The sequence below is a fragment of the Rutilus rutilus genome, assembly GCF_951802725.1.
Source record: "Rutilus rutilus genome assembly, chromosome: 17".
Lineage (NCBI taxonomy): Eukaryota > Metazoa > Chordata > Actinopteri > Cypriniformes > Leuciscidae > Rutilus > Rutilus rutilus.
The window spans coordinates 30,919,377-30,937,542 of NC_140230.1; the positions used below are offsets into that span (position 1 = coordinate 30,919,377).

Genomic DNA, 18,166 nt, shown 5'->3' on the forward strand with positions numbered 1-18,166 from the left:
CATCTTTGTGTCTCTTGTGCATGTCAGTTTTCTATTTTTTAACGCAGCAAAGACAAAGTAAGCTGCACAAGATGCTGTGACAGTGAAAAGACTTTCCCTGAACCGGCTGATGCAATTCACAGCTCTGAGGATATTCCTGTGCAACAACAAAAAGACCCAACGGAACCAACAACAACGAAATAAATCATTATAGTCATTATTCATGCACTCCGTCAAATCACTGCAAGTTAAAACAATGTTGCAAATTAACCAATGAATACAGTAACAACAAAACTGGATGAAACTTTTTTTGGTGCAACTATAGCCTAAAGACACATGACATGAAATGGCCTGAAATCCTTAAGAAGAATTCCCCCTTGACCGAGCATGAGAAAAATTCCTGCGTCTTCCCTACTATGCATTTAGGTCTTAATATATTGGATGGAATATTAAACCTAGACACTTTAAAGATGGAAATCATATTAGTTAGTAACGTCATATCATAATTAAGCAAACGTGAACATTTGAAATACTTATAAATAATATTTCGGTTTGAGGATGTTGTCTATGTGCTACACTATAGCCTCTTTTTTTTTTTTTTTTTACATAAAAAGTTTTTTCTTTTCCCCATAAATGACTAAGTAAATAAACAAACATCTCTCTTGCTTAAATAAAAATGTTTAAAACAAAATATGGTAAACAAAGCTGGTAATAAATGTATAACTTTCCCATGTCATCAATTTCCCTTAAAAATCCATTTTAAAAATCCATTGAAACCCTCATGTAAACCCAATCCCTCACTGATCAATGGCTTTAGCTCTTTTCCCATCCTGTTAATTTTCTTGCCATTGTGTATAAATAATCGAGTCATAATTAATAAAGTTTAAGTGTCTAAGCACGTCCGGTCATTATATTACACCAAAAGCATATATCACATTTTTAAAACTTACAGACTTCAAAAGGAACCGAATAGCAGGAATGACTAATCACTAAGAGCTGAAAACAACATATGAAGTAACTCATTTACCAGGATAAACAGCACCCCCGTGTGGTCAAACAAAAATGCTTTAAATACTTTTAATCTCAGTAGGACTGGTATATCGTTTCAATTTGAGTTTAAAAGGTTAGTAATTCATGTTGATGGAACCAATTAAAAAAACACCTATAGTAGCCTACCCTCGATATCTTAAGTTAAAATAGCCAACATATTGGCGCGTTATAATTTCTCTGATCACAAAAACACTTGTCAATACTGTAAATCAACGGGACATCATATATATGCTATAGACTTAACTATAAACAAAACTATAAACTATAGCCTATTTAGACCTTATTCATGACTGGTATGAATGCGAGTCTGTGAGGGATAGACTTACCTTGTTTTCAATGGCATCCGCTGTAAAAAGCTGTATAAAGCTCCTAGATCACGTTTTCCCTATAGCTCATGTTGTCTAATAATATACACAACCTGTGTCTCATTTAACTTCCTACCTTATTGGAAAGAAAAGAAGTAGGCTAGGCCTAGGCCAGTCGGGTCTTTCATGCGTAAATAGTAGACCATCCAGGGACTTTTGGCATACTCTTTAGGACACACTTATTCTAATCTCACATAGGCTACTATTTAGGATAGATAGTGTGTGCATTAGGACGCAGGGAATGTGTCTTATTTTAGACAGAAGCAGGACGTTGCGTCATTTGCATATTCATTCTGATTTTCCGGTTTGGTAATCTTTACACGGTCAGGCTCCTTGAAAATTCGTTTAGTAGGCTAATTAAAGCCTGTGCTACTACTATAGTTAAAAAAAAAAAAAAGATGCACAATAAAAGTAGTTTGTTCACAAATATTAAAAAGTCTAATTTCAAGCATGCCCTTCACTGATACTGCTGACTACTGACTTTTTTTAGAACAGTAGACTACACTAACATTTGAAAAAATGTTATTTTTCAATGTCTATATGTAAATGTTCATATGTAAATATCTTATTTTTATCTTAACCCTTAATCGCTGTTAAAAAAGGATAACACTTAAGATGTTTGGGGTCATTTTGACCCCAAACTTTTAAAGAGCGATTGCATAAGGAAATATACATTTTTTAAATGGAAAACTATATATAATTTTTTTTATGTTATAAAAGCGAGCTTGTTCCATGTTGGCAAGCTTGTTCCATGTTGCATATGTGACATTTTTCAGATTTATGCCAGTTTAGTTGATTTTATTTGCCAATTTCTATAAAAATGCTCTGTTGCAGTGACATACGTGTGTGTTTGTGTGTGTTTTTGTGTGTGTGTATGAGATAGAAAGTTCGTTCCACTTTGGGTTTATGCTCTAGGACCAGACCTTTATTTAAATGTAAACATTTTTAGATTTATGCCAGTTTTGTTTATTTTATTTGCCAATTTCTGTAAAAATGCTCTCTGTTGCAGTCACATACATGTGTGTGTTTGTGTGTGTGTGTGTGTGTGTGTGTGAGTGTGTGTGTATGAGATAGAAAGTTCGTTCTACTTTTTATTTATGCTCTAGGACCAGACCTTGGTTTATTTGTAAATTTTTTTAGATTTATAATGGATTTACTTTTATTTTTTTGACAAACTAAATTTTTAAAAGTCATTTTTTTCATTTTCCCATTCATTTTCAATGTGGGGTCATTTTGACCCCAAACAGCTTAAATGGTACTTTTTTTTTTACACACCTTTAGAGCAACCAAATCAAGCCCAGTTTTTTGTGCATGTTTAGATAGATTATTTAGGAAAAGTCACAGAGTTTCATGCCCCTGAGATGAAGGTAACACTTTTAAAAAATGAAAAGTCCATTGGGGTCATTTTGACCCCAAACAGCGATTAAGGGTTAAAAATTGTATATCTTAAATATTTGAAAAATAAGCCTATTAGAAGTACAGTTGGTTCTGGAAGAAACTGCATCAAAACTGAGGGACAGTTGTAATGTGGGAAAAAAATGACTGACACAATTTGGAATTTACATTGTTTCAATCAATAGTTTCAAAATGGTTTATTTCACTCTTCGTTTCGATCATAAACGTCTTATGGTACGTTCAAGTCATCTCGTAAAGATCGTATTTACGAGTTGAACGCACATGAAGGCCACCACAATGTCGTAAATAAGAGTGGGAAGCTCGGGATTTTCTTTAAGAGACGATCTTTACGAGCTGCATGGGGGCGTGTCAGTGAGAATCATGGCAGAATACCACAATACCGAAAGGTAGCCTATTTAGTGATATTGTCAGGCTTTTCTATTCACAGCGCATTAACCCAGACAGCAACATAGTGTCGACCCATCGGCCCACATCTGGTATGCGTCGAATCCACATGTACCAGATGTGGCCCGGATCTGGGCCGACACTATGTTGCTGTCTGGGAAGTTTTGCCTGCACAGAATATGATGGCATTATAATATAACAATGTAATATATATAACGATAAAGCTTCATAAATTAATTAAAAACATAAAAAAGCAAAGCACACTGATGCACATTTCTTTGTTCTTCATTTTTTAGAACTAGAGTTTAAGAACCTTGCAGTATTTTTGTGTAATTAATTAAGAGAAAGTTCACCGCCATCTTGCTCCGACGAAAGTGACTTGAACGCATATGCCGTCGTAAACACGACTTCCCACCATAAGTACGAACTTCCCAGGAGGACTTGAACGCACCATTAAACATAATATAATTCATATTTTTTATGATGGATTTTCATATTTAAGTTTGACAAGTTCTGGAAGAAGAGTAAAACAAATTAAAAGAGGCATTTTAAAAAGTAAAAATTGGTAAAAGTAAAAAGTGTTTTAGTTTTAATCAAATCAACAACTTAGTAATAAAAGTGATTGTATTTAAAGGAACACATAAACAATATAGAAGTAAAGATAATTATCATAGATAAATAAAGCAATTTAGTGTTATAATATTTACTTTCCTTATGTTCAATCCATCTACCCCCTCCTGAGTAAAAGACATCTTCATTTTTCAATAAAGCTGGATATATTTTAGTAAAGTAGTTAATTAAATGAAGAATATCCTGCATTAAAAGAAAGTTTTCCTTCACCAAAACCAGAACGCAGCGTAAAAAGAGAAGTGGCACCACCATGCATACTACATACTTCATCTATTACAACAGAGTCTTACTGTATGTTAATAAAGCACAAAAAGTCTGGAGAACCAAAAACAGAGCACATCTCAGAGGAAAAGGAGGGAGAGAAGTGTCACCAGCAGCAGGAAGAGACTCTGTTTCAATCCCTGACCGCTGTTACACAGGATTCCCTCACAGCATGTCGTCTGAGCACCAGATATAGACCCCAGGGTATTTAATAGAGAGTTCCCACATATTATATCACTTGCACATCCTTTCGTATTCATACCAATAATGTCAACTGGAAAAAAAGAAGGAGATGTTATAAAGGGGGGAAATACTAAAACAAGAGTATTTTGTAAGAGTAAGAGTATAACATCACTGCAGATTGTGTGTGAGACTGTAATCACCTTTTGTACTGAAGCACTTTTTCTGGTCACCTGAACAAGTCACAATGTTTGAGCAGTCCTTATTGAATATGCCACAGGTGTAACACATCAGCCCATTGTAATATCGCAGCAAAGCTTTATGATATGAAATAATGAATAAGAGTAGTTAATGCAACAATCAAAACCTAAATTGAGACTTACTTTATCACTGCTATTAAATTAATACACTAAAATGAAAAATAAAAAAAAATATCTGAAAAAGAAACTCGCTCTTATATGTTCATGTACCTGGTGCCTCTTCGGTGTTGCAGAGGTCTGAGTCACAACATTGGGGATTAAAGGTCGTTTCGTTTCGTCCCAAATGTATGGCGTCAGTAACACACAGGGCAGGATCTGTGCAGTTCTTCTCACTGCTATCTAATGTACTGTCATCTACACAAAAAATATTTAAAAAACACATAAAGATTGGCTAATAAACCTTTTTAATAATTTTCTAAATCATGCAATGCTTACTGTTGTATATGGTGATGGAGCCACATTGAAGAGGACATTTTGTTCGATTTTGCTTGCATGATGAATTGTATTCGTATTTGCACTGGTAGCATCTCAGAGCAAATACTGAAATATAAAGAGAATGGCATATAGTAAAACAAATAAAAAGGCATTTGTTTGATGTATCAGCATTTTAATCTCATTAATACAGAAATGTAGTAATTTAATCAAGTAAGAATCATAAAAAGAAATACACATACCTGTGGAGAAAGAAACAGTGATGAGACCCAGAGTGATATACAGTGTCATGGCTGGAACATCTGAAGAATGACAGTATGACAGTGTGAAATGCACCTGAGAGGTGTGGTTTTTGAACTTCCAAAGTGAGCTAAGTAGGCAGCAGAATAATTAGGCTGAAGTAAAGCAAATCTTAGAGTTTTATTTTTTTTGCAACTCAAATTCGCTCACATTTGAATATTCACAAAATGAATATTCAAATGGAGGTATAGCTCAATTTCGCTAGGAACTGGTCATGTCAGGTTATCATGACTCCAACATCAGTTCACCTATAGAGAAACTCTATTAGATAAGGGACTTTCCTCTGCTTATAATCTTTGATCTATTCAAATTTCCCTTTTGGATGCTTTGAGACAATGTTGTATTATGATCTGAACCTGCAGCCAAATTTTCCTTTCAAAACAGCTGAAAGTAAGAGCATGTCTGATCAAGTATCCTTTATCATTTCTATGAAGATGAGCACATTGCAGATCATGTCGATAACTCTACCAGAAACACATTCACTGTGATCGTTGTTACAATTTTTGCATAATGTGTCTCTAAAAATGATTCTGATGTGATGATATTACAGCTTACAAATATTAAGATCAAGATGTCTACCCGGGCAGAAGGTTACTTTCAGATTCAAGTTCAAGTTCCTCCACTTGAAGGACTCTAGGCTGCAGTGATACATTTTAGACCACACACAAAAATGAGCAAATGGCGCCACCTTGCGGGGGAAGGTTTAAATGCGACTACAAATTGAGGAAATTTTCAAACAAATTTCAACATGTAGATTACAACACACATCGTTTCTTGGTCGTTCTTCTTTGCTAAAAGATACTTGCCATCAACTGTTTATTTTCGGGTAGACTTATTATTATCAATGGTTGATCAGTTTGGCCTATAGTTTCAAATCAATAAGTGGTTTTTATCAAACACTTAAAGGGTTATTTCACCCAAAAATTGAACTTTCGTTCATCGTCAGAATACAAATGAAGATATTTTTAATAAAATGTAAGCCAGTTCTATACTCTCCATTGACAGCTACGCAACTACCACTTTGAAAAGGTTCATAAAGAAATCGTAAAACTAATCCATATGAATTTGTTGTGGTTTAGTCCAAATTTTATGAAGAAAAATGTAACTTACAAGATTGAAACATACTGAATTTAGGCTTTTATTCATAAACATTGATCAGCAAATATAAACAAGCTCAACCGAAGCTGCTTAACATGCGAGAACAAACCTAATTGGAATACAAATTTAAATCTTAATTTTATAAAAAAAAATCTTAATCTTAATAAATCATCTTCCTTTTTTTTAGCATTAGATAGCATTGATGCCAGGTAACCAGTTATACTTCATTTTGTTGAAGGGGTTTATTTAATCTAATTTGCTCAGATTAATTATGCTCATGATCATCGTATCAGACGTATTTGAATCACGTGTCTATTACTGTAGATGCACTGAAACATTTTGTTTATGATAAAAATATATACAACATAATTTTAGGAAATAAATGAAAAATGTTTTATACAGATAGCCTAGCCTACATTATTAGTCAAGACTCAATAATATCTATCTATTTATTTATTTATTTAAAAAAACGACTATAATTAGGCTATCATTCATTTTCATATCTTGTTTTAAACAGGTCGCAGGTTTCACAACAAGACGTGTTGAATCACGTTTAAAGTTTATTAGATATTTTGAGTCTGACACTTTTTATTTAACATAGAGATTATGAAGAATAAGATTATAGGCTAGGCTATAAAAGTTTGTGGTGGAGATTTAATCTGGGAACACTTTGAGTGATGAATCGATTTTTGAATCGATCATTAAACGAGCTCAGATAAATCTTGCTCATCGTGTCAGAAACAGGCTGAACAGGTCGGTCGGCCATGTTTCGCAATGAAATGGGCGTGAGGTAAAAAAAGAAGAAGAAAAACACTTAGAGAGACAGACCTTCAGTCTTTCGGACCACACTTTTAGTTCAACATTGATAGACACACTGATTAATGCTTCTAGAGATTGTGTACCGAAGACAACAAATTAGGACCCTTTTTACTCGTTTGTGCATTAGTTAGTTAGACAATTGAAAATATGACAACCTTGATTAAAGGAGGGAAGGTGGTAAATGAGGATTTTTCTGTGATGGCAGACGTGTATATTGAAGATGGAGTTATCAGTGCAGTTGGCTCAGATCTGCAGGTAGCAGCTGGCACACGGGTCATTGATGCCACAGACAGACTCGTGCTGCCGGGTGGAATAGACACGCACACACACATGGAGCTGTCGTTCATGGGCACCACAGCTGTGGATGACTTTCATATAGGTACCAAGGTAAATACAACCCATGAAATATGTTCTGTGCATCCATTATTGTTCCTAAAGAGTCATTTGATAAGTCATCTTAACCTACCTACCAAAAATTTTCCTTTGATTTCCCCCTCATGTATAGTATTCTTGCACATTCAGCAATGCAAATAAGCTCAGTGCTCTTGTAACAGAACATAAGGGCATCTATTACATTTTATTTCACCTACTTAATACTAATATAGCCACTCAGATGTCTTACAGAACAGAACAATCCATCAATTGAAGGTCATCTGATGGATGAATTATTCATTCTGAATCTTTAGACAAAATATAAAAGAAAATACTATGTGTTTTATGTTTTGTATCATATCTGATACATCCGGCTTTTATGACCCATATAGTGAAAATATGGAGTAAAAAACATGCCCAAACGGAGCAAAAATATGCAATTTGGTGCAGATATTATTTATATGGCCAAAAAATAAGATGACGTTCTGATGGCTTGTAATGTAAACCAATGAGATTTTTATAACCGTGTAGAAGACTACTTACATAAATTGCATAAATATCAGTTGTCACCATATATCTCCCAATAATAATATGCCTTGGTAAGATGATATTTAAATGTTAGTTTTATGATCAAGGCTTTGTAGTTTTTATTGTGGTGGGCAAAACATATAATGCTACTGTATATACTTTTACTTGCTAAAAAACTGTGAGCTACATCAATCAGAGTGCAGAAGTCATGTAGAAGTTTTTGTGTCACAGGTTTTTCAGTAAAACTTTGATCATGTTGAAAATTTAGAGGCCTTAGAAATTCATGTTTCCAATGTGATAAGTAGGCTTAATAGGACAAAATCACTGGGGGGGAAATGTACAACATAAAATAGTGGTAAATATCACAGAAGAATCTGGTGCATTAGCATGCTGGTAAGTCATAAAAACAAAAACAATGACTTATAAAGAGGTCAGTTATACAAAATTATGGGTAAGGGTCAAAGGTTATCACCCAAGCTGATTTGGATGATACCATAGAGTTAATTTGTAACGGTGTGTTCCAGAAACACGTTAATGTTGTTTTACATCGCTGCATGGTAACCAGTCTATGATGGTAACATGTGTCCACAGGCCGCAGTCGCAGGAGGCACGACCATGATCCTGGACTTCGTCATCCCTCAGAAGGGGTGTTCACTCCTGGAAGCCTATGAGCGGTGGAGAAGAACAGCGGATGCCAAAGTCTGCTGCGATTACTCCCTTCATATGGCTGTAACCTGGTGGGATGACACTGTATGGCTACTATACCACACATATATATAAAGTAAAATAAAATAAAAAACTTGCTCCCTGTACTGTGCTAGACTAACTGGGACTTGTCACTTTACTTACATATTGTTGCCCTATCTATCTATCTATCTATCTATCTATCTATCTATCTATCTATCTATCTATCTATCTATCTATCTATCTATCTATCTATCTATCTTAACATTAACATATGGGACTCTCTTTAGGTCAAGAAGGAAATGGAGACGCTTGTTCGTGAAAAAGGTGTCAACTCTTTTAAGATGTTCATGGCATACAAAGACGTCTTCATGCTGCGTGACCATGAGCTCTATGCTGCATTCTCCCAGTGTAAGGACATCGGAGCAATAGCTCAAGTCCATGCGGAGAATGGAGACCTCATTGCAGAGGTGAGAAGTATTCCAAGATCTTCAAATGACAATTCTGCATCTAGATTGCTAACATTCAAATTCAAGAATCTATCATGGAATTTATATTTGACTTGAGGGGAGGATGATTCATAGAGGGATGCAAGTTGTTTTACAGCAGATGATGGTTTTTCTAAGGAGATTCCTGGATGCATATGTAAGAGCCATTCATCACCATATTTACTATTGGATATGCTTCTAATACAGAATATCATCTTTGTGCATCAGAATGGGCCTGTGAAGGGATTCATTTTTACCCCCAATGCTCTCTGAGTTAAACTTCACCAGAAGTAAACCAGTGTGTAGGTGTTTTTTTGTAAATCATTCTTTAAATGTAAAACTAAACAAACAGACCACGTTGCGTAAGAACTGGCCTGTGCCTTTAAACTAACATGAAGTGCCATTTTTGCAAGTTACATGCTGGTCAAAAGTTCAAATGGGGCATATTTAGCTAAGAACAGTTATAAATGTTTTTTCCATGTGATTATAGTGTTAAGACACCAAAATAACTTCCTATTTTTGTTACATAAATACTGACCACATTCATTTTTAGACTGTCTATTGCCAAATGCAGCAAAAAGCCTAAAAAAGAACCAGATGTGTCATGTTAGTATTAGAGTGGTCAGAGTTCAATGGAGAAGTTTATTATTATATGCCATTAAAAGTACAAATTCAGGCAAATTATAATGATAATATTTACGTTAGCTGAAATACATTTTGCCATCCTGACATTCTTATAATAAATCCCAAGAAATGTGTGAAATATGATTCCACTGGAGGGCACCAAATACATGAATGAGTTTTTATAATTTTAATTTTAGAATGCCCTTATAAACATATCAAAGCCCTGACAACCACCTACAAAACCTTAGGATTGTGGCAGTGAGTTTTGCTAGGCAAGCAGCACTCTTCAGAAAATAAAAATATCTGTTTTACTATTCTTTTCCTGCTTTGCAGGCACTACTGTTTCCTTCAGAAATGCTAATGTAGTTGGTAATAGAAGCTATAGTTGCTAAATCTGAAGAATTTCATGCTGATGCAGTGTGCTGAGACACAGTTGATGCCTGTCTCACAGAGCACGTAGAGATTTCATTTCATTTTAAACAGTCCTTTTCTGTGAATATTGATTTGCGTGTGTGCTCACACACACAGGGTGCTAAGCGTATGCTCTCTCTGGGCATCACGGGTCCTGAGGGCCATGAGATGTGTCGTCCGGAGGAAGTGGAGGCGGAGGCCACACAGCGCGCCATCACTATCGCCCATGCCGCTAACTGCCCGCTCTATGTGGTGCACGTCATGAGCAAATCTGCAGCGAAGGTGGTGGCTAATGCACGCAGAAACGGTGAGTGAGCTGGGATAAGACAAGATAAGATTATTATTCAAAGCAGAAAAGTTTCAAAAATATACAAGTCTGGATCTGAGTTTTTTTATTTTTTATTTTGTGATGCAAATCATGAGGCAAGTTCATTGTGATATCAGTATTAGTGGACTATTATTACAGTATTAAATAAGTGTTTTCTACTTAATACATTTTAAAGGGCTAGTTCACTCAAAAATGAAAATTCTGTCATTTACTCACCATCATGTCGGAAGTGGGACTACGGATGGAAATTAGCATTGTGCTAAATCCGGCGTATTTACGTCAACTTCTATTGTACGTTCATTAATATGCACTGTCCCATCCAAAAAAATTATATTACAAACATCTTCATTTGTGTTCTGAAGAGGACAGTTGTGGTAAACGGAAGCTCAAGCATGTTCGCCTGGCGTGCGAGAACCAATGAGGTTAATTCTCATGTTATGCAACACGTTTCGGACATTTGTGAGCGAAAATCTTACGGGTTTGGAGCGACATGAGGGTGTGCAATTAATGACAGATTTTGAATTTTTGGGTGAAATAAGCCTTTAAAATTTAATTTATTCCTATTATGGCAAAGCTGAATTTTCACATAATGTGACATGATCCTTCAGAAATCATTCTAATATGCGGATTTAGTGCTCAAGAAGCATTTCTTATTATTATTAATCAATGTTAAAAACAGTTGTGCCACTTAATATTTTTGTGGAAAAACATATATATATTTTTTTCAGAATTCTTTGATGAATGGAAATTTCAGAACAGCATTTATTTGAAATAATATTTTAAATGTCTTTGCTCTCACTTTTAATCTCATTTGATCATTGCTAAAAAAAAAAAAAGATTGATTTCCTTCCAAAAAAATATTTTACACCAAACTTTTAAGTGTATAATAAAATACAATAAAGTCCCATCCTACATTAAAATTCTTTCACTAAGATTATGGATTTAAAATGGTGGTCGTGCACCACTAAATGTTGATTTTATTACATTTACATTTGGACTTGCTGGAGCTGGTTTTGATGTTGTTTAATTTTTACATTTCTAAACCTGATTATCAAACACTCAAAGTTGATCCTTTATCACACTGATTGTTTATCGCCAGGTCGAGTGGTGTTTGGAGAGCCCATTGCGGCTGGACTGGGCACAGATGGCACTAACTATTGGCATAAGAATTGGGCTCATGCTGCTGGTTTTGTCATGGGCCCACCCTTGAGGCCAGACTCCAGCACCCCTGGATATCTGATGGACCTGCTGGCCAAGTATGTGGGAACTTTCATGATCTCATTATTCACTTAACATCTACTTCCAAACTTGCATGACTTCCTTGCTACCACGGAATACAAAAGTCACAAGATAATAAAAAAAGAACATTAACAATCATGAAGCGATGAGATGATAATGTGCATTATCTTACAGTGACGATCTAAGCGTAACAGGAACGGATAACTGCACCTTTTCGGTGTGCCAGAAAGCCCTTGGGAAAGACGACTTTACCAAAATCCCAAACGGAGTCAACGGTGTTGAAGACAGGATGTCGGTTATATGGGAGAAGGGAGTGGTCAGTGCCTCTGATAGCAATGATTCCTTCATTCTCACATTTCTCTGATAGAACTATCTATCTATCTATCTATCTAGTCTCAGTGCAGCACTGACCTTTGGCTTTCTCATTCTTTGACGTGAGGTACAGCGATCACAAAAATAACTCACTATATGTGTGTTTTATTTTGCCCAGCACAGCGGAAAAATGGATGAAAACCGGTTTGTTGCTGTCACCAGTACTAACGCAGCAAAAATCTTCAACCTTTATCCTCGAAAAGGGAGAATTGCTAAAGGCTCTGATGCAGACCTGGTCATATGGGACCCAAAGGCCACCAGGTAACTCACAGCTGCCTAGAAAACTACATGTGACCTCATTTATATGCTCTAATGAATAGTGAGCCATGTTTCATTGTGCAGACATTCCTATCAGCCTCTGGCCAATGTGAATACAAAATGTACTTGAAATAAATTTGATTTACTAATGAAATAGGTCAGAAATACTTAGGGGTTAGGCATTTGAACAAACCACTAACCCCAAGTATAACTCAAATTCTACAGCTTTTTGGGGAGATGTGTACTTTTAATTTTCTAACCTTTTCTAACTGCTCGGACTTGCTTTCCTCCAGGAGAAAATGTTGCATAGACTTACACTGAAAGAGCCATATTTACAGAACAGAATATTATAGAGACTGGGGGTGGGCTTATTTGCCTGTACTCATACATTTAGCAACACCGTAGAAACCACCCTTAAAGGTAGGGTAGGCAATTCTCGGAGAGGCTAGCAATAGCAGGCTAGCTTTGAAAGCATGAGATCCCACCCTCCCTTCAGAGTGCTCTACAAAACCACGCCTCCTTCAAAACGTGTACAGCAGGGAGCAAAGATAAGCGTCATGAGAGACGGTCATGCTCTACAAAACGCTCTGAATAGAACGTCACGGGTTTCCATCTCTTTCAAATGACAGCAGTATGGCGTGAATGCAGCATAAGCTTGTTATTTTGGTTCAGGAAGAACTGTAAAAGGTGGCTGCTGTTTGTTTGCGGCACTCTGGGACTGGCGTCTGTCTAACTTTGCATAGCATGAAACGCGATGATGACGTATGATGTCTGCGCCAGCAGGTGTGCGGAGGTTTGAAAAAATATACATTGACAGGCAGGTAGGACACTGTATCATTACATTCGGACTAAATGCAATGATTGGACGATCATTTTATGGCCCTACGCCTTCCACAAACGATATATATATATAAAACACTTAACTTAATGATTGCTATCAGGATGTGAGGAGATTTTCAACCAGCATAACAAAAAAAAAATTCTGGCCAAATCACCTGACAACAGCACTCATAAAATGTAACTATTAAGTTACTGTTGCAATTCTGACACATTGACACATCATCTTTAAGGAAATTCCAAAAAGCAATGGCTCAATGTTACACAATAATGTGCCATAATGTGTTGATCATATAGGCTAATTCAAAATGCAGTCTTCTCATTTCATGGGCTTCAGCTTTTACAGATTTTCATTTCATGACTGCTTGAATTTATCTGTAATTGAATATGTTGTCAATGTTGCTGAGCCTTGTATTGTACTACATCACTTTAATAGCTGTTTTTGTTATTCAGCTGAAATGAGTCTTGTACTTGCCTTATTTCAAAAATGTAATCCATACCTCACAGTTTTTGGAGGGTAGTCACATTCGTGAGAGTAATTGTGAGGGCAATTTGTGAGATTAATCATAAAATGGTTTTGGCAAGTTTGCTTTAATTTGAAATTCATGAATGTACGTAGGTTCAGATAGCCTACCTGTGATGTAGGATGAGCATGTTTCTGCATGTGTGAGGATCTATAGATGCTGAACATACTGCAGATGTTGCTATGAAGAAGCGGATTGGCTGTTAAGACGTGCCCATAAATGGAAGAACATGAATTGTTCTTCCTGCTCAAACACGTCGTTTGTAAAGTTCACGCATGGAAGGAGAGTACGGAAACAGCAGGCGGCCCTGGGTCTTATGTAATTGGGCCACGTTGCGACTCCTCTTCCCCGTGAATCTAGGCTAGCTCCCTCTAGGCAAATAACCAACCGCTGATGTGAGTTAAGCAGCGAGGACCAATGTGCTGAAACTTAGCGCACAGCAGCGCTGCATTAATCAGAGCTGAGCGCTTGTGTAAGACTCGCTAACAAGGGACTGGTGACGTGTCCTGGTCTATATTAGACAATTAGGGTCAACTGGATGTATGTTCTTAGCAGAAAATAATGAAAAGCAAGACATTTAACCACAATATTTGCACTTTATGTTTAGATTTAAATGCCTTCCATATTGTGTCTCACAATTGATTGTACTGACAGTTCATTCAACTTTGAGATTGCATAATTATCCATCCCTCAGATAATTATCAAGATAAAGCAATACGCCAAGAGAGGCCAAGCGTTATGATTTTACCGCGGGTAATGGTTATTCATTGGCACAACGTGAAGCAGAGCTTTGTTAAACGTTTTTTACATTTATTAAAGGTGCATTGTGTAATATTTAGGAGGATCTGTAGACAGAAATGCAATATAATATACATAACTATGTTTTCAGTGCTGTATAAAGACCTTACATAATGAACCGTTATGTTTTTATTACCTTAGAATGAGCCATTTCAATACACCGCGGATCCCCTTACATTGAAATAGCCATTTTGCACCGACATGTTTCTACAGTGATCCTAAACGGACAAACTACTACAGAGCGCGTTTCGTCACTATGTTGTTCTTCGTGCAAAGAAGCTGGCTAGAGTCAGCGAATAAAACACTGACACAATGATGAACAAGTAACAATCATATTCGCAATAAAGTAAACATAATTTCTTAATTTATCTTTGTGAAGAAACGTCATTGCTTAACTGGCTACTCTGCTGTCTCAGACGATGACATATTTTCCTGTCGGCCACCGTAACTTTTGTTGGTTGCAATTCGCAACCTCACCACTAGTTGCCACTAAAAATCACACACTGCACCTTTAATATTCATACAATATTCATTGGCCAGTTTAAACTGATGTAATTTCTAACTTTGAAATTGCAAAAATAAGCATTGTTTTTAAAACAGCTTTCTGAACACATCCCTAGTCAACCATTGCTTGAACAAACAGACGAGTCCCGCCGCCAACTTACGCTATCGGTCAAATCATTGTAGGAGTAGATGGGACTCTCAAAAAGGGAATTATTCATAATGCAACAGAGACAGTTTTCGAGAATGATATAAATTGAAAATATTTTAAAAAGGAAAAAGTTACATCAGCTTTACCTTAGTTCCATAACAACAGCCTACTGTATGGTCTCGTGTGCATTTATCAGCATTTTACAAAGCTTTCTTTTTTTGCAAGCAACATAAATATTTAAATACCACATTCAAAAAACACGAAAGAGGAGCTGTCAGAAGATAAATGAGTTTGCAATATTTTAGGCAATATTTTTCAAGCAGTAGTATAACCTTTACCCTCAATTTTAGGACTGTTAGCATTCATCAATTTTTAAATGATGGAATATTTATTGTCTTTCACAGCATTATAATAGATGCAACAATAAAAAAGCATAGCACACAAAGTATGCAGTTTTTATTTTTATTCATAATAAATCAATTAATGGAAACTTCTGTACAGACAAATTCTTAGTCAAGCTGAACACAGTAGGAACATTAATATCCATTGCACAATGGCAGTTGATAGAATCCATAACTTTTACTGTCTGCTTGAATTCGTTTTTTTTTTTTTGATAGCTGTCATTTTAATTTTGCTGGCTGGTTTGTCTCAGCTCTGGAGACAGATGGCCACTCGGAGCTCATTTGAACTGCTGATACAGCATGCAAAAAAAAAAAAAGAAAAGAAAAAAAGCTGAATATGTGAAACAACAGATTTGGTTTGCCACTTCACACACCGTCAATGGGCTTAAATATTCCCATGCTGATGTACTATACTGTATATATATATATATGGCAATGAAAATTACCTATTAATTGTCATTTAAGTGAAATTACTGAACTTAAATATACGAGCTTGATAAAAATGATCATTCTATAAGAAAATTTCAGATGGCACTTAGAGGCTTTTGCATCTGAACTCTTCATATATATATATATTATGATATACATGTAAATTAGTAAGTCAACACATATTAATTAATGTCCTCTAATGTCTTCTGTTTGAATTGTGCATCATTTTATGTTGTTTTTAGGGTGATTTCAGCAAAGACTCACCACCAGGCTGTGGACTATAACATCTTTGAGGGAATGTTGTGTCACGGGCTTCCAGTGGTGACGATGTCCAGAGGGAAGGTGGTTTATGAAAACGGGCAACTGTTCACAAAACCGGGCGAGGGACAATACATCCCACGGAAACCCTTCGCTGAATTTGTGTATAAGAGAATTAATCAGCGGGAAAAGGTAAGTCAGGATTGGGCCCCTAAAATTTCATAAGAAATGTGGCCATTGTGCTGTATGATCTCTTGGTGAGCATTCTTTGTTTTTTAGGTTGGAAAGCCAAGTGCTGTATGCAGAGAACCGTATGCTGGAGAAGTCATATCTATAACACCCTGAGTCATAGAGGAAATGTTTTAAGGAAGATGAATGTGCAGTATTCATTTAAAAACAAAGATTGTGGTTGTAACCACAAAAAGGGTGTTGCAGTTTCATGCCATAGAAGAAAGTTCCACAAATTACTTTTTATTCTCTAGTCCTGTTGAAAATATGGTGCTGTTAAGAACCCAGAATAAAAACTGTCCCCAATTATCCCCAAAAACGTTTTTAATGGATGTAAATGGTTCTTCATGGAACCATCAATGCCAATAAAGAACCTTTATTTTTCAGAATGTACAGTGAAAATGGTGCTGCAAAGAACCATTGAAGAACCACTTCATTAGTGATGAACTGATCAGTACTGAGATTCTCCTACTTTGTGTTTTGAGTCACTCCCAAAATAACACCAAACAGTATTGTTAAATACAGAATGTGAATTACAGTTTTTTCTTTCCTTTCTTTCTTTTAGCTACACAATGTTTGAATACAATTTTATTTTCTGTCCTGATCAGACTCTGAGAAGACAAGTCAGTTTTGGACACACACAGTATCACAGTTTCAGCAACGATTGCACAACTATTTTAAAACATTGATAGACTGGAGTTATGATGCTGAAAATTCAGCTTTGACAGCACAGGAATAAACTGTTTTAAAATATAATCAGATAGAAAACATTTATTTTAAATTGTAATAATGTGTCAAAATATTACTGATTTTACGGTATTTGTGCGCATAAGAGTCATCTTTCAAAACTGTTTAAAAATCATACCGAACCCAAACTTTTGAACAGTAATGTACATGTTTTATGCTCATCATTGCTCATTGACTACCACCTCAATTTGAGATCGTTAAAGGGTTCGTTCACCCAAAAATGAAAATTCTGTGTCTTTTCATGTCTTTTCAAACCCGTAAGACTTTCGTTCATCTTCAGAACACAAATGAAGATCTTTTTGTTGAAATCTGACACTTCAAAACAATCATAAAGAGATCATTAAACTAATCCATATGTATTGAGTGGTTTAGTCCAAATTTTCTGAAGAATCGATTGCTTTATATGATGAACAGATTTAATTTAGGCTTTTATTCACATATAAACATTGATTCATCATATAAAGCGATCGAGTCTCTTCAGAAAACTTGGACTAAACCGCTCAATTCATACAGAATTGTCATTTTTGGGTGAACTATCCCTTTAACCCCTGAAGGTACAGACATATGCAGGGCTGGATCATGGACCGGGTCAGTTGGGCTAGTGGAATGCTTCAACCCGTGTGGCATGACATTGCCAAAGTAAAAAAGAAAACCAGGGCCCTGATCACATACAGTTTGTGATGACCACTAGGGTTCCTGGGTCTATTCAACACAAACTGACCACTAGGGCCCATGGCCTATCATCCCATTCATATGGCCTTCTATACTCAGACCACTGGGTCACCACAAACAGAACCCAGTGCAATATTAAGTT

The 18,166-nt window shown here is 36.0% G+C and overlaps 1 protein-coding gene across 1 annotated transcript; it reads left to right on the forward strand.

Moving 5' to 3' along the window:
* Positions 1-7,152: 7,152 nt before the first annotated feature.
* On the forward strand, positions 7,153-18,134 carry dpys (dihydropyrimidinase). The gene is made up of 9 exons (XM_084385441.1): positions 7,153-7,561; positions 8,666-8,824; positions 9,049-9,228; positions 10,399-10,588; positions 11,709-11,865; positions 12,023-12,164; positions 12,339-12,481; positions 16,362-16,569; positions 16,657-18,134. The coding sequence occupies exons 1-9, from the start codon at positions 7,322-7,324 to the stop codon at positions 16,720-16,722; spliced, it is 1,485 nt and encodes a 494-aa protein (XP_084241567.1). The 5' UTR covers positions 7,153-7,321; the 3' UTR covers positions 16,723-18,134.
* The last annotated feature ends 32 nt before the right edge of the window (positions 18,135-18,166 follow it).

What these genes read in the sequence shown, in the direction of transcription:
- dpys (XM_084385441.1), top strand. Translation starts at nt 7,322, where the DNA reads ATGACAACCTTGATTAAAGGAGGGAAGGTGGTAAATGAGGATTTTTCT. An exon ending in GGCTAATGCACGCAGAAACG is followed by an intron (nt 10,589 to 11,708) that starts GTGAGTGAGCTG and finishes GTTTATCGCCAG; the next exon opens with GTCGAGTGGTGTTTGGAGAG. An exon ending in TGGGACCCAAAGGCCACCAG is followed by an intron (nt 12,482 to 16,361) that starts GTAACTCACAGC and finishes TGTTGTTTTTAG; the next exon opens with GGTGATTTCAGCAAAGACTC.